General features: G+C 45.2%; 2 protein-coding genes across 5 annotated transcripts in view; one reads left to right on the top strand and one right to left on the bottom strand.

Moving 5' to 3' along the window:
• The window catches only part of POLR2B (RNA polymerase II subunit B), an 18,170-nt gene extending 6,063 nt beyond the window's left edge, over positions 1-12,107 (top strand). The window contains exons 6-25 of the mRNA XM_021397200.1: positions 1,044-1,202; positions 2,292-2,456; positions 2,941-3,137; positions 3,867-3,986; positions 4,325-4,511; positions 4,642-4,785; positions 5,126-5,265; positions 5,363-5,474; positions 5,813-5,967; positions 6,222-6,420; positions 6,552-6,720; positions 7,178-7,274; positions 7,921-8,015; positions 8,296-8,546; positions 8,633-8,722; positions 9,010-9,117; positions 9,562-9,675; positions 9,764-9,924; positions 10,707-10,902; positions 11,864-12,107. Of these exons, the coding sequence (XP_021252875.1) occupies positions 1,044-1,202; positions 2,292-2,456; positions 2,941-3,137; positions 3,867-3,986; positions 4,325-4,511; positions 4,642-4,785; positions 5,126-5,265; positions 5,363-5,474; positions 5,813-5,967; positions 6,222-6,420; positions 6,552-6,720; positions 7,178-7,274; positions 7,921-8,015; positions 8,296-8,546; positions 8,633-8,722; positions 9,010-9,117; positions 9,562-9,675; positions 9,764-9,924; positions 10,707-10,902; positions 11,864-11,953 (2,949 nt within the window). The 3' untranslated portion in view covers positions 11,954-12,107. The remainder of the gene's footprint in view (positions 1-1,043; positions 1,203-2,291; positions 2,457-2,940; positions 3,138-3,866; positions 3,987-4,324; positions 4,512-4,641; positions 4,786-5,125; positions 5,266-5,362; positions 5,475-5,812; positions 5,968-6,221; positions 6,421-6,551; positions 6,721-7,177; positions 7,275-7,920; positions 8,016-8,295; positions 8,547-8,632; positions 8,723-9,009; positions 9,118-9,561; positions 9,676-9,763; positions 9,925-10,706; positions 10,903-11,863) is intronic.
• On the bottom strand, positions 28-26,019 carry IGFBP7 (insulin like growth factor binding protein 7). Of its 4 annotated transcripts, none has more exons than XM_021397205.1 (6): positions 25,413-26,019; positions 15,476-15,585; positions 14,542-14,658; positions 13,375-13,501; positions 12,240-12,290; positions 28-318 (listed from the first exon to the last, which is right to left on the bottom strand). In XM_021397205.1, the coding sequence occupies exons 1-5, from the start codon at positions 26,002-26,004 to the stop codon at positions 12,271-12,273; spliced, it is 966 nt and encodes a 321-aa protein (XP_021252880.1). In that variant the 5' UTR covers positions 26,005-26,019; the 3' UTR covers positions 28-318; positions 12,240-12,270. The 4 variants fall into 4 exon arrangements, with proteins under 4 accessions (XP_021252880.1, XP_021252881.1, XP_021252879.1 ...); XM_021397204.1 differs by lacking the exon at positions 28-318 and adding an exon at positions 9,155-9,370; XM_021397206.1 differs by lacking the exon at positions 12,240-12,290.

The following is a 26,019-nucleotide window of genomic DNA, read 5'->3' as shown; positions in this document are numbered from 1 at the left end:
AAGATTAACTTAGCCCTTTGTTAGGGCTTTGTGAACCACCTTTTCTTCTCCTAGACATGTGTGGTGTTTTTTTTTTTTTTTTTAAACATTGCAGAGCATCATGCACTCAAAAGTATGATCATGTGTGGGAGGAAGGTATTTTTTCCTTTGCAGTCTCCTCTGGGTTGTTCACAGCTGTGTAGATGTATTTTATAATAAGGATAGGCTTATCCTGTTTCTTTCTTCCCTCTGTTGCTGCTGATCCAGCTTTAGCAGAGCATATCCTCTCCATGCTTGTGCCTCACTGATGAAACTGACAGCTTTTTTGTTACTTGACACCTGGACAAATACAGCAAAAGAAAAGAAAAAATAATGTTTATTCTTGGAGGAAAAAAAAATCTAGCTTATACTATCAGAAGAATTTATTTGTATGGTTAGTTCATTGACCTTGGAAACAGATAATGACGTGCTTCCTTTATCAGTACTGTGGCTAAAACTAATGCAAATTTCTCAGCATGCCTAGCAGATGTGGTGAGTGTATCTGAGAGAAGTGTTCTCTGAGTCTTCTATTTTGGTCATTCTGTCTTAACAAGGCATGTTTTGCTTAATGCTGTGCTTTCAGAATGCAGAGTCTAGTCCAGCTGAGTTTGGCAAATTGACTTCACGCTGTGAAAAGCTTATAGGCAGGAGAGAGACAGATTTTTTTACATGGTCTCCTAGCAATAGGACAAGGGGCAGTGGCTTTAAATGAAAAGAGGAGAGATTTAGGTTAGATATTAGGAGGAAATTCTTTACTCAGAGGGCGGTGAGGTGCTGGCACAGGCTGCCCAGAGAGGCTGTGGGTGCCCTGTCCCTGGAGGTGCTCAAGGTCAGGTTGGATGGGGCCCTGGGCAGCCTGAGCTGGTGCCTGATTTAGTGGGTGGCAACCCTGCACATGGAACCAGATTATCTTTAAGGCCCTTTCCAACCCAAGCCATTACGTGATTTTATGATCCTATAAAGAATGGTAGAAATCCTGCGCTTGTTAATATCGTGTGTCCTTTTGTGTTCTCGTCTCTACACAGGTTCTGATCGCTCAAGAAAAAATGGCTACAAACACAGTATATGTGTTTGCAAAAAAAGATTCAAAATATGCCTACACGGGAGAGTGTAGATCTTGTCTGGAAAATTCCTCTCGACCAACGAGTACCATATGGGTTAGCATGCTAGCCAGAGGTGGGCAGGTATGTCTAAGCAGTAATAGTCCCTTTCTCAGGGCTTAGAGTGAAGGTTGTTTTGACAAGTTTTGATACTGTCCTGTGTCTTCATGTCATTTGCTTTGCAATTTGAAAAGGATTTTCTTCTGATGCTAAACTGTGAGAAGGTAAAATGACATGAAAACGTGTTCTGTTCTGTCATAGATTATGCCTGTCTCAGGGACGGATAATTTGAGGACTGAACGGATGGCTTTCTTTGTGCCACAGTAGGGTGGGGTTAGAAATCTTAGAGTCAATTACTATAAATGAGTTTTTAGAATATCCAAACACATTTTTGCTTTTTGACAAAGGACGGTAGGAATGCAGAGCCTGTCTTTGCCAAAGACAGAAGTTTCAGATGTGTTTTGCAGCCCACGTATTATTTCATATTTAAAATAATGGTGTCACCTGTCAGGGTCCAGGCACTTTGCAGTGATTTCCCAGTGCCAGAACAGACTCGCGAGGGGGAATAGGTGCTGTTCATAATTTCAAAAGCGGAAAGTGTTGGTACTCATTTACCATTGCACTGGCTGTAGAGAAATTTCCAACTGTTCAAAGAACAGCTTTAATAGAATCCTTGCACCACTGAATGGTGGGGGCACTCTTCAGTGGTTGTCCCTCTGTGTTCTGCAATACCTGAACCTTTCTGAGGAGGATGGAGCGCTTGCTTGAGTCATCATGAAAATGGAGAGTTGCACAGCTTTTCTAAGATGGACTTAAGCTGATAGAAGGAAAGTTGAGGATGGATAGGATTGCTCTTCGCAAATACACGGGAGGAAGAAAATGATACATACAGGTGAACGAACAGTATTATTTAAATTCTTCTCTATGAGGAAGAACATTCAAGTTTTTTAGGCTTCTGAGATTGGAAATAGTTCTTTTTTTTTAATTTTTTTTTTTTTAAAAAAGGTCACTTGAGTAAAGTTTCAGAATAGCTTTTTAGTCTACTGAGAAGTCCGATTTTCCTGTAGTGCTTGAATAAATAGATTTGTAATGCATCATCCAAGTTCAGAGAGAGATTTTTATTTAAAGGCAAAATAATTTTGGACTAACGTATACTTTCCCCTGTCTTTTTAGGGTGCAAAGAAGAGTGCTATTGGTCAGCGCATTGTAGCAACTTTGCCATATATCAAGCAAGAAGTGCCAATCATCATCGTCTTTCGTGCACTAGGGTTTGTGTCTGACAGGGACATTTTAGAACACATCATTTATGATTTTGAAGATCCGGAAATGATGGAAATGGTAATATGTTAAATAACTTATTTTCTAGCTTAACATTATGTGATGTCCAGGTGTGGCTACTCTTACATTAGTGTTTTGTTCATTTTCCAATTGTTGTCTATTAGAATCTTGAAAAACTTTCTGCTTTACCCATTCCAGTGAGTATTTTAAGTGAACAAATCACAGTGGAAATTGTAAAGAGCTAGTGAATACTTGGAGAGGTAGGTTCTTATCCTACTGCCCTTGCCTTTAATTGTAAAATTTCCATTTATATCTGAATCAGCAATAGACCTAGAAAGTACTTGATTGAGAGCTGTTGTCTGAAGCCTGAACTAATTTTTGTGTTATTCCCACATGCTCCATTATGTTTTGAAAGAGCTGCTATAGTAAAGTCATAAAGCAGTAATTAGTAGTTTCTGAAAAGAATTGTTAGCAGGCTGCTGCATAGTTTCCTACCCCAACAGAAACCATAAGCTTCAGGGTTTTGCTGTAACTTGTTCCTTAGGTTAAACCTTCTCTGGATGAAGCCTTTGTCATTCAGGAGCAAAACGTAGCTCTGAACTTCATTGGATCAAGAGGTGCAAAGCCAGGCGTCACCAAGGAAAAGAGAATCAAGTATGCCAAGGAAGTCCTGCAGAAAGAAATGCTTCCACACGTTGGTGTCAGTGACTTCTGTGAAACCAAGAAGGCCTATTTCCTAGGGTATGCTGGTATATTCTCAAGTGTGCTGTCACATCTGCAGTTGGTCACTGAATACAGATTTGATGCATGTGTTTGGAAAAGCACTCTGAATAGGAGTTTGTTTTTAACCTCAGTCTTCTGGTTACTTGGTGATAAATTTTAAGGCATTTGTCTGTTTTCCTAGCTGAGAAAATGCAAATGATGATAAAACAGTAAAAATTAGAGAACAAAAACCTCCAATGCCCTCTGGATTCAAAGATGCGATGATAATGACCAAGTACTGCTTTTCACATCTCATTGGGTGAAAAACATATGGAGGTTGATAGTTAAATTGTAGGGAGTGCTAACTATTCACAAGCTGTATGTAACTTAAACCCACTCTTTAAAACCTCTGGTGCATCTTCTTGATCACTGTTTATTGTTACTCAGATAAACCACAGCATTGGGTGACCTGCCATTTTACTTCAAATACCATGTCCTGTTCACAGTCTCACAAGCTTAAACACAGACTGTATTATTGTACAGGGCAGACATGTAGCAGAAGATGCGTTGCCATCATTCTAAAATTTCAGTGTGTTACTCGGCTCTAAGGACATAAGTGCTGAAGTGACCTGTCTTAGAACAGCAGTATTTTAACCTGATCTAAAATGGGCAACCTTTAGGAAACAGTTCTCTGATGTATGTAGTAAAGGTATGTATTCTTGTTGTGAACGTCTGCTGATGGTTTAAAATATAAACTTATTTCTTTAGGTATATGGTTCATAGATTGTTGCTGGCGGCGCTGGGAAGAAGGGAGCTTGATGACAGAGATCATTATGGCAACAAAAGGCTGGATCTTGCTGGGCCACTGTTGGCTTTTCTGTTCAGAGGGTAAATGTATAATATGTTCTTTGGAGATAATTAATGGAAGAGTCGCTGCCAGTTCTGGGCTTCTAAATAAATCAGACTATTGTATTGAGGCTGATAGCTAGTCTTGGGCACCTCAGCTTGTATCTGATCATGGCTTTGTTTCAGCTTGTTTTGAAGCATGTATTGTGCATGTTAACAAACAGATTAGTCTGGTGTTTGCTACTTTTGTTTTTCTCCTTTTCCCTTCATTACTAATCTCTTCTGCTAAGAAGACCAGTGATTTTTTTTTTTTTTCACAGTGTTGAGTAGGCTGAATTGATACAGTACTGGTTAATCTTGTTTCTTGGTATCTTCTCCAGAATGTTTAAGAATTTGCTGAAGGAAGTGAGAATATATGCACAGAAGTTTATCGACAGAGGGAAAGATTTCAACTTGGAACTGGCAATTAAAACGAGAATTATTTCTGACGGTTTGAAATATTCATTGGCCACTGGAAACTGGGGTGATCAGAAGAAAGCTCATCAAGCCCGAGCAGGAGTATCTCAGGTACAACTTTAGTTCTTTTCAAATACATCATTTCTAGAGGCTGTTGATGCTTTGTTCTAACGTATCCTGATGCCTGCCAGAACACCACACATAGGAAGCTTTGCCTAACTGAGTTCTTCGTTACATTCAGGTGTTAAACCGCCTGACTTTTGCATCAACACTTTCCCATCTGAGACGCCTGAATTCTCCAATTGGTAGAGACGGAAAGCTGGCAAAGCCCAGGCAGCTGCACAATACACTGTGGGGAATGGTTTGCCCAGCTGAGACTCCAGAGGTAATGAATGTAGTATTTTCATCAGTACTTGTGCCAAACTGCTTCTACCTGGTGGTCATTTTATGGTTGGACTAGATGATTTTAGTCATCATTCCAACCTTAATGGTTTTGTGATTATGACCATGGCAATCTAAGTGATCACCTGCAGTTTATTTGAAACACTGGCACGATACTTAGCTTTACAGCTAACTCCATAGTTGAGCGGTAGAAATGAAATACAGTAAATAGCACATTTTGTGTACGGTTCCTTGACGGCTTGGAACTTAAAGTTCTCTGATCTTGGTTTGGAAGACTGGGGAGTCTTTTGGTTTGGAAATCCAAAATAATATGTTTCTCCTAGGGTCATGCAGTAGGACTTGTGAAGAACTTAGCCCTGATGGCTTACATTTCTGTGGGGTCTCAGCCATCACCAATTTTGGAATTCTTGGAAGAGTGGAGTATGGAAAACCTGGAAGAAATATCTCCAGCAGCAATAGCAGAGTATGTGCAAATGAAATTACTTAAACAGACATGAGGTTTTTATTACCTGCACAGCGCTTCAGGGCTTTTTTTTTTTTTTTTCCTCCCCTCTTTCTAGTGCTACAAAGATCTTTGTTAATGGGTGCTGGGTAGGAATACACAAAGATCCAGAGCAGCTTATGAATACCCTAAGGAAGCTCCGTCGTCAGATGGATATCATTGTGTCAGAGGTACAACTTCAAGACTTTGGGGATCTTTGTAGATGAGGGAGGGAGGTATATTGGGACTACTTTGCAAACTCTAAATAGCATCATTTGCTATTTGCAATCTGTTTCTGCACACGTTTCTTTTCCTGGTTTCTTAAGAGGAACCAGTTGAAAAAAATGCTCTTATTGAAAAGATAGAAAAATCATCTCTTGAAAGGCTTTCTGAGTGTTAACGTTGGTTCTGCGCTGCTGACAAAACTTGTAGGGCCTTTGCTTTTGGGAATTTTGTTATCCTATTTTGTACACTAGTTCTCATTCCAGGCTGAGACTCTGTACTCTTGGGGCGTTGCTTTCTTGTGCAGGTGTCAATGATTAGGGATATTCGTGAGCGAGAAATCCGCATCTATACTGATGCAGGCAGAATTTGCCGACCTCTTCTAATTGTGGAAAAACAGAAGTTGCTGTTGAAGAAAAGGCATATTGACCAACTGAAGGAACGAGAGTATAACAATTACAGGTGAGAGGCATTTCTGAAATGTAACTGAGTATCTGATTTTCCATCCTGGAAGTTCTAAGTTCCCTTAAACTGAAGGAGAAAATGTTTAAAGCTTTGAGCAGCGCAGTGATGCTTTCTCTGCCTGGCAACTTAATTCACTTTTGATCAAACTAATGCAGCTGTAGTAACAGTAAGGCAGAGAAGTCCTTGTTCTTGTTACTGTTGAAGTGACCCATTTTATGTGCGTGTTAAGTATCACAAACATTGATTATTAGTTGGCAGGACCTTGTGGCCAGTGGTGTAGTAGAGTACATTGATACACTGGAAGAAGAGACTGTGATGCTGGCCATGACTCCAGATGACTTGCAGGAGAAGGGTGTTGCATATTGTTCAACGTACACCCACTGTGAGATTCACCCATCCATGATCCTGGGAGTGTGTGCATCTATTATTCCTTTCCCCGATCACAACCAGGTCAGTGCATTACTTCTGCCATCCTGCTTTTAAGATGGATAGGAAGCCCACATGCGTGTGTGTTAAGAGCCATGTGTGCATGTGTATCTGTATAAAAATATATATGTTCTGGTCTTTCATTGTCTGTCCAGTCTCCTAGGAACACATACCAGTCTGCTATGGGTAAACAGGCAATGGGAGTCTACATTACAAACTTCCACGTTCGTATGGACACCCTGGCCCATGTTCTGTACTATCCTCAGAAGCCCCTAGTAACAACACGCTCCATGGAGTACTTGCGATTTAGAGAGTTACCAGCAGGTACGTTGTCAGTTCATGCTTATTAAACAAAAAGAATACTATTTTGTGTAAACTGTCGTAAATGCGTGTATAATACCTAAATATTTAGCAAATTTAGGTAATTTCAAAAGGGATTATAGATTAAATGTTAACTTACAGCTTGACTCCTAGTCTACAAGTGTTCCTAGCGTTGCAACTAAGACTCCCTTTTCCATATAGTCGGCTAAAGTGGAAACCGGAAAGGATGCATTTCCTGTATAGGTTCTCCACATGAGGTCACTCCTGAGTTGATAATCTCTTTTTGTACCCAAAGCTGCATTTACTGATACAGCGTGGCTTTTCCACATGGAATGTGGAGGTTTTATCTTAGAAAAGGGTTGAACAGCTTCACTGTAAAGAAATGGGCTTATTTTAGTTGTAAGTAATGTCTGTCTGATATGTATTCATGTTTTCAAAGTGTTCCCTCAATGTATTACAGGTATCAATTCAATCGTAGCCATTGCATCGTATACAGGCTATAACCAGGAAGATTCTGTCATCATGAACCGTTCTGCTGTCGACAGAGGCTTTTTCAGGTGTGATTTCTCAGATTTTTTGAACTGTTTGAGAATTAAAATAAGTGCTATAGTGAGTTGTCCAGAGGCCCAAGGAAAGTTTGTCTTAAACTGGAAGGTATCCTTAAAAATGGGGGTGAGGGGAGCTTCAGAAAAAGTGCTTGCAAAATGGTGGAGCTAAGGAGAAAGGTAGTAAGAGACTGATTTGACAAAGATCAAGGGTTCTGAGCACCCTGATGCAGCTGTAAGCGTCCCTGTTCATTGCAGGGGAGTTGGACCATATGACCTTTAAAGGTCCCTTCCAACTCAACCATTCTATGATTCTAAGATGGGAATCACCATTAGGAATAATAACTGCTTTGCAGATGGGAACGTCTCCCCAGTTCATCAAAGTAAAGCATGTAATCTATGGGTATTTTAGCAGTGTTTCAAAAGTGACCATTAAAATGCCATCTGAAGCTTTTGTGTTCATTTGTTGTGGATTTTTTTCCAGTCAGATTAACAGGACTTCAAAGGAAAGGTTGTGTAGCATGTGAATGTGAACTATTTTGGTTGTCATTAGTGACAACAGCTATAATACTTGGCAAAATGGTGCTTTAATTGAAATTGGGATGTACAGATGAGGGGAAACGATGCTGGTTTCACAGAGAATATATCTTTGTTTCAGATCTGTGTTCTATCGCTCCTACAAAGAGCAAGAGTCCAAAAAAGGGTATGACCAAGAGGAAGTTTTTGAGAAGCCTACCCGTGAAACTTGCCAAGGTAAGAAAGATACAGCAGGGTGTGGAGACTGAGTTTGTTAATCACATTCTTGTGGAGAAGACTGCTGTTCAGTCTTTATTTTGACACACTATAAATAGCAGAAAGATGTGTGTGTTAATAGGAAAACGCATCAGCTGAGATGCTCACTTAAAATTATCTTTAGACGTTTTATCATCAGCAGGCTAAAAGTGTAAGCAGGCTGGTTGAATTTCTACAAAACACCCAAGTCTTTATGTTGAAAAGCTTGAGAATCATCTCTTCTTTTTTTTTCTCTCTCAAGGTATGAGGCATGCAATCTATGACAAACTCGATGATGATGGTTTGATTGCGCCTGGGGTACGTGTGTCTGGGGATGATGTCATCATTGGCAAAACAGTAACTCTGCCAGAAAACGAAGATGAACTGGAAAGCACTAACAGGCGTTTCACAAAGAGAGACTGCAGCACTTTCCTGCGAACTAGCGAGACTGGTATTGTAGATCAGGTCATGGTAACCCTTAACCAGGAAGGATACAAGTTCTGCAAGATCAGGGTGAGCATCAACCTGGACGTGTTATCTACTTAACTATTTTCTTCTGTATCTAACTTACCCATTTAATGTTCTCCTGTGGTTCACAGGTACGTTCTGTAAGAATCCCTCAAATAGGAGATAAATTTGCCAGCAGGCATGGTCAGAAAGGAACCTGCGGTATCCAGTACAGGCAAGAGGTACCAATTCCCTTTTTTTTTTTTTTAATACTTGATTAACATTTCACCTTGTCTATCTTTTTAGCATTGATACCAACATGAGTAAGTCAGTCATCTTTGGAACATGTACTGGGGTGCAATATATGGACTTAAATTTAGGTGGAATGTGTTCAGAAAGGGATGCTACCGTTCCTTATATAGTCTCTCAGGGCCCTTGAGATAATTTAAAGATACAGTTAGAATTTATGGACTGCTTTTCTTAAAGCTGGTGTGCTGGGAAGTACTGACTGCCTGTTTTGGTGCTATAGGATATGCCCTTCACCTGTGAAGGCATCACTCCGGATATCATTATCAACCCCCACGCCATCCCTTCCCGCATGACCATTGGTCACTTGATCGAATGTCTTCAGGGGAAGGTAAGAAGAATGTTTTATGCTGCATGTTTAAGGGAGCTGAGTTAATATATATGTATATATTTTTTATTTGTTTGGTAAATATACACAAGTAAGCATTAAATACACATAAATGTTAAGTGTTAATGCAGTTAAAAAAAGAGATTGTTCTCCATTTACTTAATGGCAAATACAAAAGTTTCTCGGAGGACCTATAGTCCTGTAAATTTTGTCCAGCAAATCATCTGTTGCTTTTATTCCAAACGTATCCTGTAACCTAGAAAAAGGAGTAGAAAAATTGTTGATACTGTCCGTTTTTGAAAACCCCAGCTAGATTTTGTAGCTGATAAATGAAAGAAGATACAGTACAATCATGGGTGTGGAATCTCAAGTTCTGGCATTAAAAGCTAAAATTATTTGAAACGTGTTGCTTGATGCTGAGAAATCTGACAAATCTTTTCTCTGTAGGTGTCGGCAAACAAGGGAGAAATCGGTGATGCTACGCCATTTAATGATGCTGTCAATGTGCAGAAGATTTCCAATCTTCTATCAGATTATGGCTATCATCTCAGAGGAAATGAGGTACAACCAAAATATCAATTCACTGTATTTTCAGTGTGTTTGGTGGGCAGTAAGGCTTATGGTTTAGTGACTGCACTGACTACTTTAGGTCCTCTACAACGGCTTCACCGGGCGGAAAATCACATCACAGATCTTCATTGGTCCTACATATTATCAGCGGCTGAAGCACATGGTAGATGACAAAATCCATTCTCGTGCAAGAGGGCCCATCCAGATACTTAACAGACAGCCCATGGAAGGTAGATCTCGGTAAGGATGTTTATTATTTTCTACATGGTTTTCTCTTTGGAGTCTTTAGCTGCTAAGTTAGCTGCTTTTTCTGTGGAGACAAGCCCACGCTGGAGTGTGTAGTCTGACAGGAACTGTGGCTGCTGGAGCAGTCTGTTCCAGAAGGACTGCACCCCATGGAAAGCACCTATGCTACAGCAGTTTGTGGAGAGCAGAGGTCTGCTGGGAAGATGCATGTTGGAACAGTTTGAGGAGGAAGGAGCAGCAGAAACCAAGTGTTTTTCTTGTAGAGGAGGAAGAGGTATAAAGAATAATCCAGAAGCAAAGGAGTGATGTTGTGCCAGAGAAGAAGGGCTAGGAGGAAAGAAACTGTTTTTAGTTTTGTTGTTGTTTCTCATTATCTTGCTCTGTTTTTAAAAATAAACTAATTTTTGCCAAGTTGGGTCTGTTTTGCCTGTGACAGTAAGAGGTAAGTGATTGTCCTTGTCTCGATCCAGCACAGAGTGGAGGATGATTTAATCATTTGCATCACTTCGCTATATAGTTGTGCTGTGTCTGTTTGGTGTCTGATAGCTGCTTTACAAATACTCAGCCATGTGCCTGCAGCAGTTACAAATGATTGTGTTAGCATTTACTTATAACGTTTTTATTCTCAGAGGAAAACTAATGCCCGTATTTACTCCCACCTTGGAAGATTGCTGTTGTGTTTCTGTCAGGTTACTTGTTGTAGCAACAACCACTGCTGTATTGTGCCAGGGAACTCAATAAGGTTTTCTTTGTTTTGTTTTGTTTTTTGTCCCTAGTGATGGTGGCCTTCGTTTTGGAGAAATGGAACGAGATTGCCAGATTGCCCACGGAGCGGCCCAGTTCTTGAGAGAGAGGTTGTTTGAGGCGTCAGACCCGTACCAAGTCCACGTATGTAACCTCTGTGGAATCATGGCCATTGCAAACACAAGGACTCACACGTATGAATGCCGGGGATGCCGAAATAAAACACAGGTAAGTATGGGCTTTGTCATCAAGCGAGTAAGAGGAAATGTGACTCCGGTGAACAGGAGGAGGGAGAAGTTATGTTTAAATGTAAATGTTTAAAGAAACATGAGAACAATTGCTTTTTTAGCTTCCTAACTACTTACTGAAGTGTTTATAGTGTCCTAGTTGATTTGGATGCTTCCTGTTACAGTGTTGGCCCATCACTTGGCAGGAAATACTGCTCAACTATTTTGCAGTGGAGAGATTTTAGAAGTGAACATTTGGAGAGCTTATTTTTAGAATATTAAACAGTAAAACTCCAAATTGCAGGAATTTAGAACTGTGGTTGACCCCATGAAGATACTTTTATGCCTGTGAGCAGGGTTCCCATGGGAGGTCTTTTGTGTAGCACTTTTTTTTCCACGATTATTTATAGTATGTGCTTTTTTAATACAATAATTATTATTTGTAGTGTTTGTTCTATAGTGTGTGCATAGCTACAGAGCTGCGTCAAGGCAGATTGCCAGCTGAGATAAGAAAGAGTCACTTGAAATAGGTTTGGGGTGCTGGGAACTGACTGCTGTAGCTCACATTGGGGCTGCTGAAGGAGTGGGTGTTGGAAATCTTAACTGGAGTTACTGCATAGGAGGCATGCTTTGCAGTGCAAATCTACCCCTGTTTAAATTACTTTGGCCGTTGGTGGCCATTTTTTTTTCTGTTTAAAAAGTTAATTCTGGGTAGCAGTTTTGTGTCCTCTACAGACCATCTCTGCTTCCCTCTCGCTTTGTAGCAATTCTTGTTAAACGCTTTCACGCATGATTCAGAATCATAGCATCCTTAGCGCTGGAAGGGACCTTTAAAGGCCATCTGGTCTAACTCCCCTGCAAGAACAGGAACAGCTACAGCACCTTACTGTTGTTGCAGTTGTGTAATTATTTGATGCTTTAGAACACTTATCACTCTCAACCCTTTTGATATCTCTTCCCAGATATCTCTGGTTCGAATGCCCTATGCCTGCAAACTCCTCTTCCAGGAACTGATGTCTATGAGCATTGCACCTCGGATGATGAGCGTTTAGCTTCTTAGAAGAGTTTTTTAAAAATGGGAGACTGAAGCATTTAGGTTTCGTTTCATTTTGTGTAGGTTGTGTTTAAAATAGTTTTACTCAACAGCTGTGTGCTGTTTAAAAGTATGTTTATTTCCTGTAAATAGAAATAAAATTTGTAATCAAACTTGTGAATCTCTTTATTTGTATATCTGCAAAAGAAGTGTGCAAGCAAATGGGTAATCAAAGAATAAAGGAGGTAAGAGACTGATTAGTGAGCTAGAAAAAGCCCCAAGCTGCGGCTTTCCAAAATACTAACTTAAAACTGTGCATAAGTGAAAGTCCTCCCATCACAGCTCTGCACCATCATCTGTGGAAAAACAGAAACATGTTATGCTGCACACTGTTTCAAGGGGTAATATCATAGCTGGGACAGCAGCACAGGAAGCAAGTTTTCTGATGTCTTAGCTGAGGGTGCTTTCTTTCCCTCTCCCTGGGAGGACTCCAGCTGCAGGGGGAGGGTGGTAGGTGGCATTTTTCTGTGCTGAGATCACTGAGAAATCAGGCACTGACTCCCTAAGGGTGTGTGGCGTATAGCTATGGAGCAGCCTGTTCCCTCTGACAGTGTTCCATTAATATTATCAGCTTCTTCTCAAAAAAATGGAGGCCTGCCAGCTTATTGCTTAGCTACAGACTGCTTTACTTGGGATCTTTCCTATAGCTGACAAGAAACAGCAGTAGCTGTGTGCACAGAAGACATAAACTACAAAGCAACACATGCAGTACTCTACCCTCCCCATCACTCTCACAGTAACTCTACTGTCTGAAATGCTAGCTGACATGTTCCTGCTACTTGTGGCACAACTCAGTAACATCCATGAGAATGAGGTCTGAAAAGAGACTAGCTAAAAACCTATGGTAAAGGTTGCTATGCTTAAAGTGATGCTGGGATTCATTTTATGCTGTTAATTCAACACCAGATGTTGTTAATAATTTTCTCCTAAAGCTTTATTGTTCTGATAAAGCCACTGCCATTTAAACTAAAGATTAAAGAGAATTTGGAGTGCTTGAAGTCCCTGCTCTTTCTCAGGATGGCTATGTCAATCCTGCACCCATGAGAAAGGGGCAGGCTTGGAAGTGTTCTGAGAATGCTGAAAGAAGGGTACAAATTAAAGGCTAGAAAAGCAGTGAAAGTTGCTTTATAAAGCAAACAATCTACCCAAAAGCTGTTTTTCATTTGGCATCTTAACCTCTAGTACTTAACAGCATTTGGGGTTATTTAACAACCCTTTGAGAATTCTAGTAGCTGAGATGGGCTGGCAGTGTCTTCCCAAGCCTACTGAAAGCTGCACCTCAATCTGACTGAGTGTTAAATAAGAGTGGTACTTCTGGAGCAAGTAACTAAGCAAGCTTATACAGGGGAGAGCTACTGAATGTTCAGCCACACTACTTACCCTTGGTCAGGGCTATTTCATGCAGAGTTTCCACAACATGAATTTTTGCAGAAGCTGTTGCCTCTCCTTTGGCATTTGATGCGTGACACTCGTATTCTCCAGCATCTTCTTTGCTCAGAGGAGATATCTAGGAAAAGAAACACCCCCCCCCCCTCCAGTAAGTATCCTGTGAAGAAGCAGATACTTCTGTCCAAGTTGTTAATTTACTTCCTAATTAAATAATGGGATGAGCAGAAAGGATAAAGCATCCGTTAACCTTTAGAGACCATACTGATGGCACGATTTCTTCTGCCTGCTCTAAACAGTTGTTTGGTTCAGATTGTGGTGTTATTCTCTAGGCAGGTTTGGGACAGGCCGCTCCTGGGATTCAGCCCAGCATTGCTGTGCTTTGCTAGGCCAGACTGAGCATGCTGGAACACTCCTTTTCTTTTAGCATTTACTTAGTTTGGAGCTATGCTGGAGCCCAGCACACTTGGCAAGGGACTGGAGGCAGGAACAAAAAAAAAATCCTTCCAGGAACATTCTGCATCCAGGCTGTAAGTGCTGCAAATTCACTGGCTCAAAATCTTCCCTCTCTGTTTCCACCACTGCTTATGCATGTGCTGCAGGAACCACTTTGCCTGACCTGTGCTTCCAGTTGCCAGATTCTCTGCAGCTGGGAGCCATCGTACTTGTAATGCTGATGCAATTCCCTTACTGGGATGCACAGCAGCTCCCTCCTTACTGCTTCTCTCCAAAGTGTAGCAATTGGTTATTAGCCTGCAGGTACTCTGCTAGCTTAGGAAGCCTGCTGACAGCTGACGGCTTCTGCACTGTGCTATTCTGAGGTAGGTGGTGTGCGTCACTGGAGCAAAGACAGCTGCTAAATCTAGAAGGTCTCAGATGGGGGTCTTAGGCCCTCTGTACTGATTACTTTCTAGACACAGAGGGGGTCTCCTTCCCACTACTGCCAGCAGGAAAGTAAAGTCATACAAAAAATGAACTCTGTCCTGCCTTCTCTGATCATGGAATTCATACTTCTACTGCATGGTGAACAACTGCAACAGGTGAGCTGGGATCCAGCCACCTTTACCTTTCATGTCTAATTCACACAGATTCTTTTCCTCTAAGTGTCCTATCCCTTGCCATACATCTTCTGTACAGGGGTTGTTTACAAGAAATACTCACCAGTACCCAGCCCGTCACTTCGTGTTTCTCAGGGCCCCCTCGGGTCTGAATAGCCAGATTTTCTCGGTCGCCAGGCAGAAGCTCCATTCTCTGGATACCATACTGTCCTTGAATGATCTAAACAGAAGGATAGAAATAAAGGTGTGAGGGTTTGGGGTCTTATTTTTGCTAGAGATTGTAATCAACATTAGTTTTGTATGACTACGTTTTGTGTGGAAGCAGTGTTTCTCATGCTGACATTTAACCTCATCCTGTGTGTACTGCAGCTCCCATGTCTGCACTAGGGCTGTATTCCCCTTGCCTCAGTGGGAGCAGAAAGAGCAGCACAGCTTTCTGGAGTCCCTAGAAGGAGATCAGGGACAGCACCTATGTGTTTCTGCTGCAGCAAGCCCAGCACTCCTCTAGGTGGGCACAGCATCAGTGAAAGAGCAGCAGTGCGCTCAGAGCAAGAGTTATTCTCCGCTGGGAGAATAACTGTGTGGGTCACACAGTTTCTCGAGGCCCATGGCTAGGATCATCTCTGCTCAAGACTGGTCCCTGCCCTGAGCCAGGTGCCCAGCACGCTGCCTGCTATTGGAGAGAACTGTCCCATGTTCCAGTGCCTGATGCTGGGTCAGCTGTGTCCAGCTGCCTCAGTCACTGCCGTCAGCAGGGTGACAGCAGGTCAAGGGACATTGCCTACATACTCTGAATAACAGGAAAAACACAAGTCCTGTTCCATGCTGAGACCAACACAAGTTTAGAAAAAATGATGATTAAAGATAGATTAAGCAAAGCCAGATGTTTAGGGGTGGAAAGAACTGCACAGATGGGAAACCTCAGAGATGTGTATTTCTATGAGCAATTTCCTATAACTTTATGTACTGCTGCTTACTAATCAGTCTCAGCTACCTTAGCTTTCCTAGTCACAAGGAGGTCCTAGCAAGGCCCTTACCTTGTTCCAGATGAGGACAGGGGTTGGGATGCCAATGACTTCACAGCTCAGGTAGATCTGTGCTCCTGTCACATTCCAGATGTCCTTAGGAGGGGTCACGATGGAGGGTCCTGCAAAGAAGAGGAAATAACTAAGCACTGGGTGACTGCAAAGCCTTTTCTGTGGGGCCTGTCACTTCTGATGGGTTTTGAGAACAAGGTGAGGAGCATGTTTGCTTGGAGGAAAGTGTGCTATCTTTGTGTACCACGTGGTCACCAAGAGCAACTTTGACACAGGTGGCACGGAGGAAAGGACCTCCATCCCAAACTCCCTGGGAAAGAGAGGGGTCCCAATTATTCTCCCATGCCAGAAAGGGCTTGGTCAGCTTTGCAGAAATCTTCTCCCAGCATGACTTTAATATGCAACAGAGCCTGCGGCAGTTGGCTAGCAGAATCCAATGCTACCTGTGTGCAACACTCAGCCAAAGGGGGCTGGCTGCGGAGGAAATGAGAAGGAACCAGGTGACTGCAGAGCTCTGCTTTCCCCAGGGAGTGCCAACCTCTGGTTAAAATTAAATGAGGAGTTGTTTTCAAAGCCTGACTTGAGCAAAGCTGTTTTGCAGCCCTGCCTAGAGATGTTTACCCCTCAGGCTGGAAAATGTCCGAGACGTAACCCATAACCCACAAGGGGAAGAATGGTGTTTCTGTTTTATCCCTCTTTATTGGGGGAACCACTGCTGCTTTGCAAAATGCGGCTATTAATGTCCCACAGGAGGAAGTGCAGACCAATGGTGCACATAGTGTTTATTTCCACTTATTGACAGCTTGAAGAACACAGCTGATTTTCCCCTTCTGCACTGAAGAGGTAGGCTTCTTTTCACCAGAAGGCATTTCCTGGGGAAACAAGGGCCCTGGCCTCAGCCTGCGCATGCACACCACCCTGCAGTCCACCGGTGGGCAGTGGGGAGCAGCATTCAGGTCCACCTCACTGCTGCCCACATCCATCCTCACAGAGGTATCCCAGTCTTCCTGCATTTAACAAGAGCTATCTGTGCACCCCGAGCAGACCGTTAAAACCACCACAGCCTGTGATCAGTAAGAGCCGGCTACCAGGTTTCCTCACAAATATTACAATTCACTTGTACAGAACAGATTCTGTGAACTGAGAAAATGATTTATGCAGTGCTTCATTACGTAGCTTAACCTCTTGCTGGATGTGCTGCTGCAGAGATTGGGCACGGGCCAGGAGAGGGGTGTTTCAAAGTCACCGCTGTCCCACAGCAGGGCCACTGCAGCTCACAAGCCCCGCTCGCCTTCCCCACCAAGGCCACTTCCCCAGGACATCAGCTATTGTTTTCCTGGTGTCCCTTAAAGAATGAGGTGCTCAGCAGTTCCAGTGGGAACTGCCTGCCTCCAGGCTGCTTAGCTCACCCCGCAAGGACCTCCCAAAATACATGTGATGCTCCAGCCATGCAAAGCCCCTCGACTGCAAGGTGCCCTTCGCAGGGAAGACTTCAGGGCTGCCCAGCAGGGAGGGCTACGTTCACCCTGGTACAACACCTTCCTCTTTACCACCAGTTGCTGGAGTTCTCCATCAGACAGAAAAAACACAGCTGATCCAAAACTGCCACAATCTGCCACTGCAGAAATGAAGAGATCTCAAGTCTTACACTAAAAGCCTGGCAGACTTCAAGACACCGTTATCTGGCTCATTTCACAGCCAAGCTCTGGCTGGTTTAGCATAGCAGCCAAAGCACGGTGAGAGCTTGGCCATCGTGAGGCAGCCCCAAGCTTGGGATGTGTATCTTGTTCTAATGGTGAGGAATGTGAGACTCTGCCTTTGGCTGCAAAATGAGCAGGAAGCATTCATGAGCCTCTGTCTCCATCTGAGACAGCTCGAGACCAAGATGGAATACAACTCCTAAAAAGATGCAACAGTGTCGTGGGAAGAGTCAGTTTGGTCTCTTGGGATATTTTACTTTAAACCAGATTTCCAAAGCTCTAGAGTTGGGCTTCATCCTCCGCTAAAAATAAATGAGAAATGCCAAGAAGTCAACAGATTTCAAGTAGAGTCACAACAGACCGCAGTAATACAGCAGTAGCTACACCCTCCCCTGTGAGCTGACACCGCATCGTGTTCTCTCCCACAGCCCCACTAAGTAGCTCCTACCCCAGGGATGGGCAGAAGACACGGGACCCTGCAGCAAGACGACACGCAGAGAATGCCTGAGCCTTCCGTGGTCTCCAGACAATGTGAGCACATTCCCTCCTGCAAGTGACCTCCCTCGCTTAGAGGATCTCATGTAGGGAGCAAGGCCACCATGTGTTCAGCAGAACTGGAAACAATTCCACCTCATACAGAGCAAGAGTTGATTTGTGCCAGCAAGAATGCTCTCTGGTCCTTATCTTACATTCTGCCTCTTCAAGCTCCCGTTGTTCTAACTGCAGCACTGCCCATGAAGAGGAACCTTTCTCTGTCTGCTTCCCTTGCGCTAGGAACTGGCGGGTTGCACCTGCTGATGAAAACGGCCACCGAGAGCAGAACCCAGTCCCAGATGATGAAGACATCAGCCTGGCTGCGTGGTCTCTGCTTTCCACCAGAGGCTGACTCAGGGGCTGCATGCAATGCAGCCTGCTGCTACTTGCCCTGAATGCACAGTCCTTGGCTGACAGGACACCACAGACTGCTGATAGAGATCAGCTGCTCTCCACAGGCACTCCAGGCATTTCCCTGTTGCTCTCATCATTGTTTCTAAGATAAATAGCTCTCCCTGGCCTGGGAGGGGGCTTATATACTGAGCCAGTGCACTGTGCTCATTCACTCTGGGCGAGAAGCCTGTGCATGCAGGGCTTGTTTGTTCTGCCAGTCACAGGGAGCTGATGATCTGTGTTGTGTCAGCAGTCAGAAAAGTCCCCATGGTTATTATTTAGTTGCTTTTCTGCCAAAACAGCATATGGCAGAGCCTGTGACTCCCCCCAAAAGAGCTGCCTATCCACTCCCATCCCATCCGTCCCTTGGTCACACCACAAGGATGGTGCATCCCTACTCGGGGTCACCTAAGCTCCCCCTCTGTGGCATTCATTATGCCACCTCTAGAATCAGAGAATCATTAAGGCTGGAAAAGACCTCTAAGATCATCCCATCCAACCCCCAGCCCACAACAAACATGCCCACTGACCGTGTCTCTCAGTGCCACACCTCCATGGTTCCTGAACACCTCCATGGGTGGTGACTGCACCACTTCCCTGGGCAGACTGTGGCACTGCATCACCACTTTTTCTGAGAAGAAATTCTTCCTAATACTCAACCTGAGCCTCCCCTGGCAAAACATAAGGCCATTCCCTCTTGGCCTATTGCTGTTACCTGGGAGAAGAGGCCAACCTCATCTCACCACAGCCTCCTTTCAGGCAGTTGCAGTGAGCAATAAGGTCTCCCCTGAGCCTCCTCCAGACTGAACAACCTCAGTTCCCTCAGTTGTTCCCCGTAAGACCTGTGCTCCAGAAACAGCTCCATTGCCCTTCTATGGACATGCTTCAGGGCCCTGACGTCCTTCTTGCAGTGTGGGGCCTCACAACTGAACACAGCACTCAAAGTGCATCTCACCGGTGCTGTCCCTTGCTCTGCTCTCCCCATCCCCCAGCTCACACAGGACAAACCCACAGCCACTGAGGGGCATGTGCCTGGTCACAGCGGAGGCAAAGCCTCACAGCTCACAGGGCTGCTCCAAGCTCACAAGGAACAAATCTCTGGGGCTGTCAGGCCTTCAGAGAAGTCTCAAAGATACTTCTCTCCCTAATGACCAGAAGTCACAATACCGTAGGAGCACATTAGCAATCACACGCTTTTCAACACACTGCAATGCAACCTTTTAAATTCTTGGTCTTCCACTGTCAGGAACAAAAACCTCGCACTGAATTATCAGAGAGCAAAGATCAGGCATGCTGGTGGGCTTGGCTGTTCTTCCCAGGCCTCAGCAGGGAATCCAACCAGACACTCCCTCTTCCTGCATGCTTCTGCCTCTCTGGGCAAAACACTCAAATTCTTTAAGACGAAAGGACCCAGACTTTGTTAATGCACAAACCGTGCACCAGCAACCAAAGCAACAACTCCACTGCTAAAATCAAAAAGGCTGCAGGTACGGTACTGAAGACAAAAACAGGCCAGGGGCTGAGTGCAGAGGACCCTGGCATTTGGATGTGTGTGGGAACTCCTGAACATCAAGAAATGAAGCAGTGTACCACGCACTGAAGCGTGGGTGTCAGCCTGGTTCCCAGCCAGCCCTCCTGAGTGCTGCACTGCTTTGCTGGAGCCCTGGATAAGATACAGACTGGGAACGCTCACTTTGAGACAACAAATCAAAGCAAAAGCTAGACAGCTTGCAACCTCTTGCGAGCCTGAAAACAGACTCACAGCCTCTTAAGTTGCTGGGAAAGTATTTTCCTTTCAAAATTCCTTTATATGGAGAAGGGGAAACCTTCTGTAAGCAGTATCTGCTAATTCTAGCTCACATGCCCTTAGCTGCTCCTTCCCAGGACAAAGCACTGAGAGGCAACAGCAGATGGGAGGTATAAGCATTTTTGGTCCTTCCTCATTCTCTGAGTGCCTGCGTGACTACAAGCATCGATCTTTACCTCCTTCACACAGTACTCCTCCCCCTCCTTGTACCAGGCCTCGAAGAATCAAAGGAATTACAGGAAGAGCTCTGAGAACGCAATACCCAGCCCAAAGGAGATGCCCACTTTTGCATAAGGGGAAATCACATTCACCTCCTTCCAAAAGCCTTTTTGTTAGGCGCTGTGAGATGTGGAAACTAGGCATGGCAGCATTTATTCACGGTAAAGCACTCAGGGCTTTCAGAAGTCCAGCCTGATTAGACTCGTTACTTGTTAATCTCCTATTTAGTATGAACCTCAAAGAACTTCGGTCCAACAACGGATTAAACGCATTTTTTAAACGCAGCATGCCTTTCCAGCAGCAGAAAAACAAACATGGGAAGGAATTTGCTGATGTGAAATCATGCCTTCCTGGTGATCTTTAGTTTTCTATGATGATTGGGAATGAAGACACAGGTAAAACATGGGATCCTCTTGGACAGCAGAAGTGTTGCACAGTCCCAGCACTACTGGTGCTCTCCTAGAAGCATACCAGCTTATACGCTCTAAGCTGCTGAGTAATACATTAAACAGACTCCCTAATAAGATTTTAGCACCGTAACCATAAAAACTTAATGTGCATTAAACTCCAGTGAACCCAAAACTTTTGAAACAACTAAATGCCTTTTAAGGAAGAATTAAGGGAAAAAAATACACAAAGTGGCTGATTATTTTTAAAAATACAGGCACGACATTTCAACCCTGGTTACTCTGTCTCAAAATCCCAATGCACTGTGTGCTGGAAAAGCAAGCACCACGCCAAACTCCATTGCATCCCCACACTGTGCTCTAGTATGGAGCACTAAAAACCCCCATGCAACTTTATTATGCACCTGCGTGGTTCTGCTGTGCCACACAATCTGCAGATGCAGCACGATGATTATGCTTGCAAGATCCACCCACAAATGCAAAGCCTTTCTTTGTGGTGGGAGAAAGTGGACAGCAGGCCACTGCTGCAAGGCCCCCAGCAAAGAAACGTAAACTAGCCTCACAGGAGAATGAGAGGATTTAGTTCATTTTCCAATTTCTTACCAAGACCTTACCTAATCCTCTTTCACCAGCAAGAAGAAAGAGCTCATAAAACACAGCTATTATTTTAAGTCCTTTATATCCCAGGGAAGAAACAACAGTAGGAAAGGACTAAAACAATCTAAACCACTCGTTAATTAAAAAGCACAAATCCTGAGGAGTTTCTTGCAGAATGTGATCTAATAAGAACTATGATCTCTGGTATCTAAGAGACTTGGAAACTTTCTGAATTTAATGCAGCTGTACCAAGAGAGCACGAGGCAATGTCAGCAACAAAAGTGTGTCACCTCCCAGCATCCTTTCCCAAACACACCCGTTTCTGCTCTACTCTGGTAGCAGATTAGAAAAAAAACAAAAAAAAAACCTCAAACAACAAACATAACCCTCAAAACTAAAATAGTGATGGCAAAAATCTCAACAGTTGCAGTCATATGGAACAAGCCAGCAGAAGAGACTTACGTTTCTTGATTTAAAAGTGACTTGTGGGAACTCAGCTACAGTCCACCCGCAGAGCAGACACAGCTCTATGGGATACCAAGGCAAGGCAAAATCAGTGATGAAGTAAAGTGGTGTGAATCTGTGGCGGTGTTATCTGCCCCTGTGCTTCTACCGCCATGATGCATTTGCAGCGAGGTCCAAACCAGCACCGAGTCCCTGACAAACACCATCCTCTGAAACCCAGCTTTGTGCTGTGTCTGTGCAAGGCGACTGCCTTCCACTATGGAAGGAGAAAGCTATGACAGTCACAATGAAGCAACCTGGAGATCCCAACTCTGCTGGAGCAAGTATCAGGGACTTCACCCTCGCGCTGTAATGAAACGACTCCAGCAGTACTTCCAGCAGTCACAACATGCCTCTTGAAACAGACATCTGCTGGTAGCAAATGATAAGAGCGACTCAAAAGAGATTTGTTCTTTCTTGCACTATTTGGTCAACAAATGCATGCCTGGTACTTTTCAGCTCAGAGAGATCACCACACCAAAAAGCCTGCTTGCATTTTGACATGATTTGAGCGTTTGTTCTGCCTGGCTTGAGCTGAGCCATGCAATTCTAATTCCTTGGAGCAAGAGGCTTTGCACAGCAATGGGTACCCCACAGCTATCCTCACCCAGGTCCTAGCTACCTGTAAACTACTTCTGCGCATGCACTGCAAAGTTAATTGCAGACAAGATTTAAAGAAGCAGTGAGTCTGCCCTGAGCACCCATGCACACCTGCGTGATGTCAGTTTGCCCCCAAGCCAACTCAGAGCGCTTACATGGGCAACACATGAGCCCAACTACAAGGAGCACTGCAGCATCACTGGCTGCTCATTCAGAGCAGATCTGCAGGCTCCCACACATCCATTTCTTCAGCCCTTTTCAATGGTCCCGCCCCTGTGCAACCCACTCCAGGGAGGACTGGCTGGATCTCTGCACCTGCCAAGTGCTAGAATAAAGAGGGTTGCCCCCATCCTCTCAAACTTTTCTCAGCGGACTTCCTTTGCCCACCAGCTGGAACTCCTGGCTGCTAAGGAAATCCTTTTTTTCTGCATGGGTTCATTATTTTTGTACAAAGGACACAGGCGTCAGATTAGGGATGTCTGGAAAACAAGCAGCAAAAAAAGAATCACGAGGACAAGGTCAAAGCACACCATGTAGAGCCAAGAACTGGCTCACTCCCCAAGTTGTTCCCAGCTGTTGAATAGCAAGAAAAAATGCAGAGTATTGCACAGAAAACCCTGTGGTAGGCAAGCTGGAGTTGTATTTTGCCAGCTTTGTCAAATAGCATTTTAATGAACTTCTAGCTCCTTGGAAATAAATCTATTGTTGAGAAATCTGTGCATCTTAAGTAGTTTTGCATGTTAAGCCTTATGTAATTCCCTCTGAGTTCTTTGCTTATAGGCTGCTTTACTTTGCAAACAATCTCTGTGAAATCCAGTGTACATACTCAAGTGGTACTTCCTGTGTGTTTCAATGTCTCACAGATTTTGTTGGACACTACTATTCAAATCAAACTTAAGCACACACAGAAGTGGCCAGGTAGCAGAGACAAAAGGTTGCTCCATAATACTTCCCTCTGGTTGAAAGGTACTCTATGTGTCCCTAAAATGAGACTATTCAAGAGGAACTGAAACAAGAAATTCAAACAGCATTTTAAAAAAGTTAAATAAATGGGCTTACTGTGTCCACATGGTGTTGCCTATAGTAAATCAATAGGACTGACTCTCCCAGGAGGTATACTTCCATCAGACCCTCTGAATACCTGGTACACGTGGGACAGAGAGGGAGAAAAGGTAAGAGAGGGTATGCAATGCAATCCCAGTTAAACAAGGAGTAGGATCCCTTATCTTCCGTGTGCCCGCGGCTGATCCCTGCCATCATCTCAAAGCATGTGTTTCAAGGAAGAAGAAGAGGCTGTGTTAAGATTCACTCCCACCTTACTTGCAAGGTGAGGTTTGGGGAAACAGTTGCAGAAATGGAAGAAAGGACAGAACAGCAGTGTTTTCCCCACTTGCATCTCTGGGTCCTGTCTCCTGACCTTCCATCCTGCCCCGAGCACAGTGTGCAAGGTTAGGTGCTCCCCTTCACCCACCAACACACCATCCCCAGGCACATTCCTCTCTTCCGCTGGATGCCTCATCGCCAGCTGCCTCCCTTCCTGCTGACAACAATGAAGGCCAAGAGCAGTCAGAGCTCTCCATTTCCTCCTCCCCAGGATGAGCTTTCAAATAGGATGAACAAATAAACAAAGCTAAACAAAAGCAAGCCCTCCCTGTTTTGATATACCTACAAATCAAACCACACCCTCCCCATCCCTACACACACACACAAAATCAACCAAAAATAACCCCTAGAAATAACAGTCTGCTCAAATATGTTTTTTCTGGATCTCTACTCAGACTTGAAAGGCTGCTCCCTGTTGTCCCCAGATGACACAAACACGATAGCTTAGGGATTACATGCTAGAGCTTCAGCTTCCACAGCATTTACATTTTTTCAGAAATTCAGAAAAGTGCTATCTTCTACCTGGAGGGCTGTACCACTAGGGTCTGATGGGATGGATGTCCTCTCCTGCCATTGTTTCAAAATTGGTGTGGAGATTCCATCCCCCCTTCCCTTCCCAGTCTTGACTGCCGCGAGTCCCTGTGGACTCCCAACCAAAATACTTCCAGATGTCTGAGTATCAGGTGAGTGGGCTGAGTCCTGGCCTCAGCTGCAAGCCACAGAACACATACCACCAGAAGGAGAACAGCAGCACAAAAGAGGGATCGTGCAGCCAAAAGAAGGCTGAACAGGTTCTGTTGGACCACTGTTCAGCAGCCCACGCTTTTCCTGCTCTGCTCCCTCCTCTGAGATACTGGGTGAAAGCTCTCCCAATAGCAGGATTCAAAAGGAGAGTGACTGCCCAGAGTGACATTTTACCAATAGCACTGCATGTCACTGCCGGAGTATGTTCTAGCAAAGTTCCTAACCTGCATGTATGCCTGCTGCACATCTGCACACCCAGAGAGGCCTTTTCCAAGGAAGGGATGCAGTCTGTGCACGGGGTAGCCGTTCCCAACTGAGGCCCTCTTCAGAGAAGCTGTCACTGTCACAAACAGAGGATGAAGGCTTGCAGGAGCTGCTGAAGGCAAGCAGATCAGAAGAAGCGTCCTGCCTAATAGCTCACGTTTGTAGTGACTGCAGGGAGACATTAGATACCCGTTAACACAGGTACCTGGAGCAGAGAATTCAGCAGAACGATGGTCTCCCACACTAACAAGATTCCGAGCGGAGGCTCTGCAGCAGAACTGCTTGTTTCCTGAGTGCTGCCTCTAAGTAAAACCTTGGGACGAACTGAGTTTCTGGTCAGAAGTGCTGCGAGCACCGACTGCTAGGTGTGACTCAGAAGAAACCCACCAGCTATTTTAATTGCAAACCAGAGTAAGGCAGCGACACTAATGCTGGCTCTTAATTTCTGTGACTTTCACATCCATTTCAGCCAAATGTTTATCTTTCCCACTGCTTCCAGTCCTCCTCTACTGAATCCATCCCCCTTGCTCCGTGTCACAGCATCCCACGCCGTAAGCCGCGGGCAAAGCACTAACAGCGGGGCTGTGCCGGTTCCACCGCTGCTGGAAAACAAGAGAGAACAGCCGCGTTTCTTCCTATTTCTGGAGCGAGGCTCAAGCCGTACACCAAGCCGGCTGGCTGCGGCTTCGGGCAGGGCACAAGGGGTCCCGGGGCGCCTCGGAGCTCTATCGAGCAGCTCCCCGACACGCACGCTCCCCGCCGCCGCCCGCCCCCCGGCCCCGCACCTTGCTCGCAGGCTCCTTTGCTGCGCTGGCTGATGGCAGGCTCGCCGCGGCTCTGAGCGCGCAGGCTGGCAGCGCGGAGCTGGCAGCCGCTGCCGTAGGTGAGCCCGTCGCTGCCGCACACCGGGTAGCGGCTCTTGCACACGCACACGCCGACCGGGGCGGCGGGGCCGGAGGCGGCGGCGGGGCCCGGGCCGCCCTTCGCCTTGCGGCGCTTGCGGCTCTTCACGCACTCCAGCCCGGCGGCGCAGCGCCCACCGCCAACGCCGGCGCCGCCGCACGCCTCGCCCTCGCCGCGCCCGCACTGCCAGCAGCACCCGCAGGCGTCCCGCACCCGGCCCAGCGGGCAGCCCCGCGGCGGCAGCGCCGGGCACCGCGCCGCATCGCACGGCCCGCAGCCCCCCAGCTCCGTCACCGCCGCTACGGCGGGCGTCAGCAGCGCCAGCGCCCACAGCGCCGGGGAAGGCATGATGGCACGACTCCCCGCCGCCCCGCGCCCGCTTAAGCCACGGCGAGAGAAACCCCGCCCCCGGAGGCGGCCGATCCTCCGCACCGCCCGCCCGGCGCCGACACCGCCCTGCCCGCCGGGCGCCATGTTGGGGGCCCCTGC

This window comes from Numida meleagris, chromosome 4 (assembly GCF_002078875.1).
Source record: "Numida meleagris isolate 19003 breed g44 Domestic line chromosome 4, NumMel1.0, whole genome shotgun sequence".
NCBI classification, from domain to species: domain Eukaryota; kingdom Metazoa; phylum Chordata; class Aves; order Galliformes; family Numididae; genus Numida; species Numida meleagris.
This window is presented reverse-complemented; position numbering and strand designations above follow the sequence as displayed.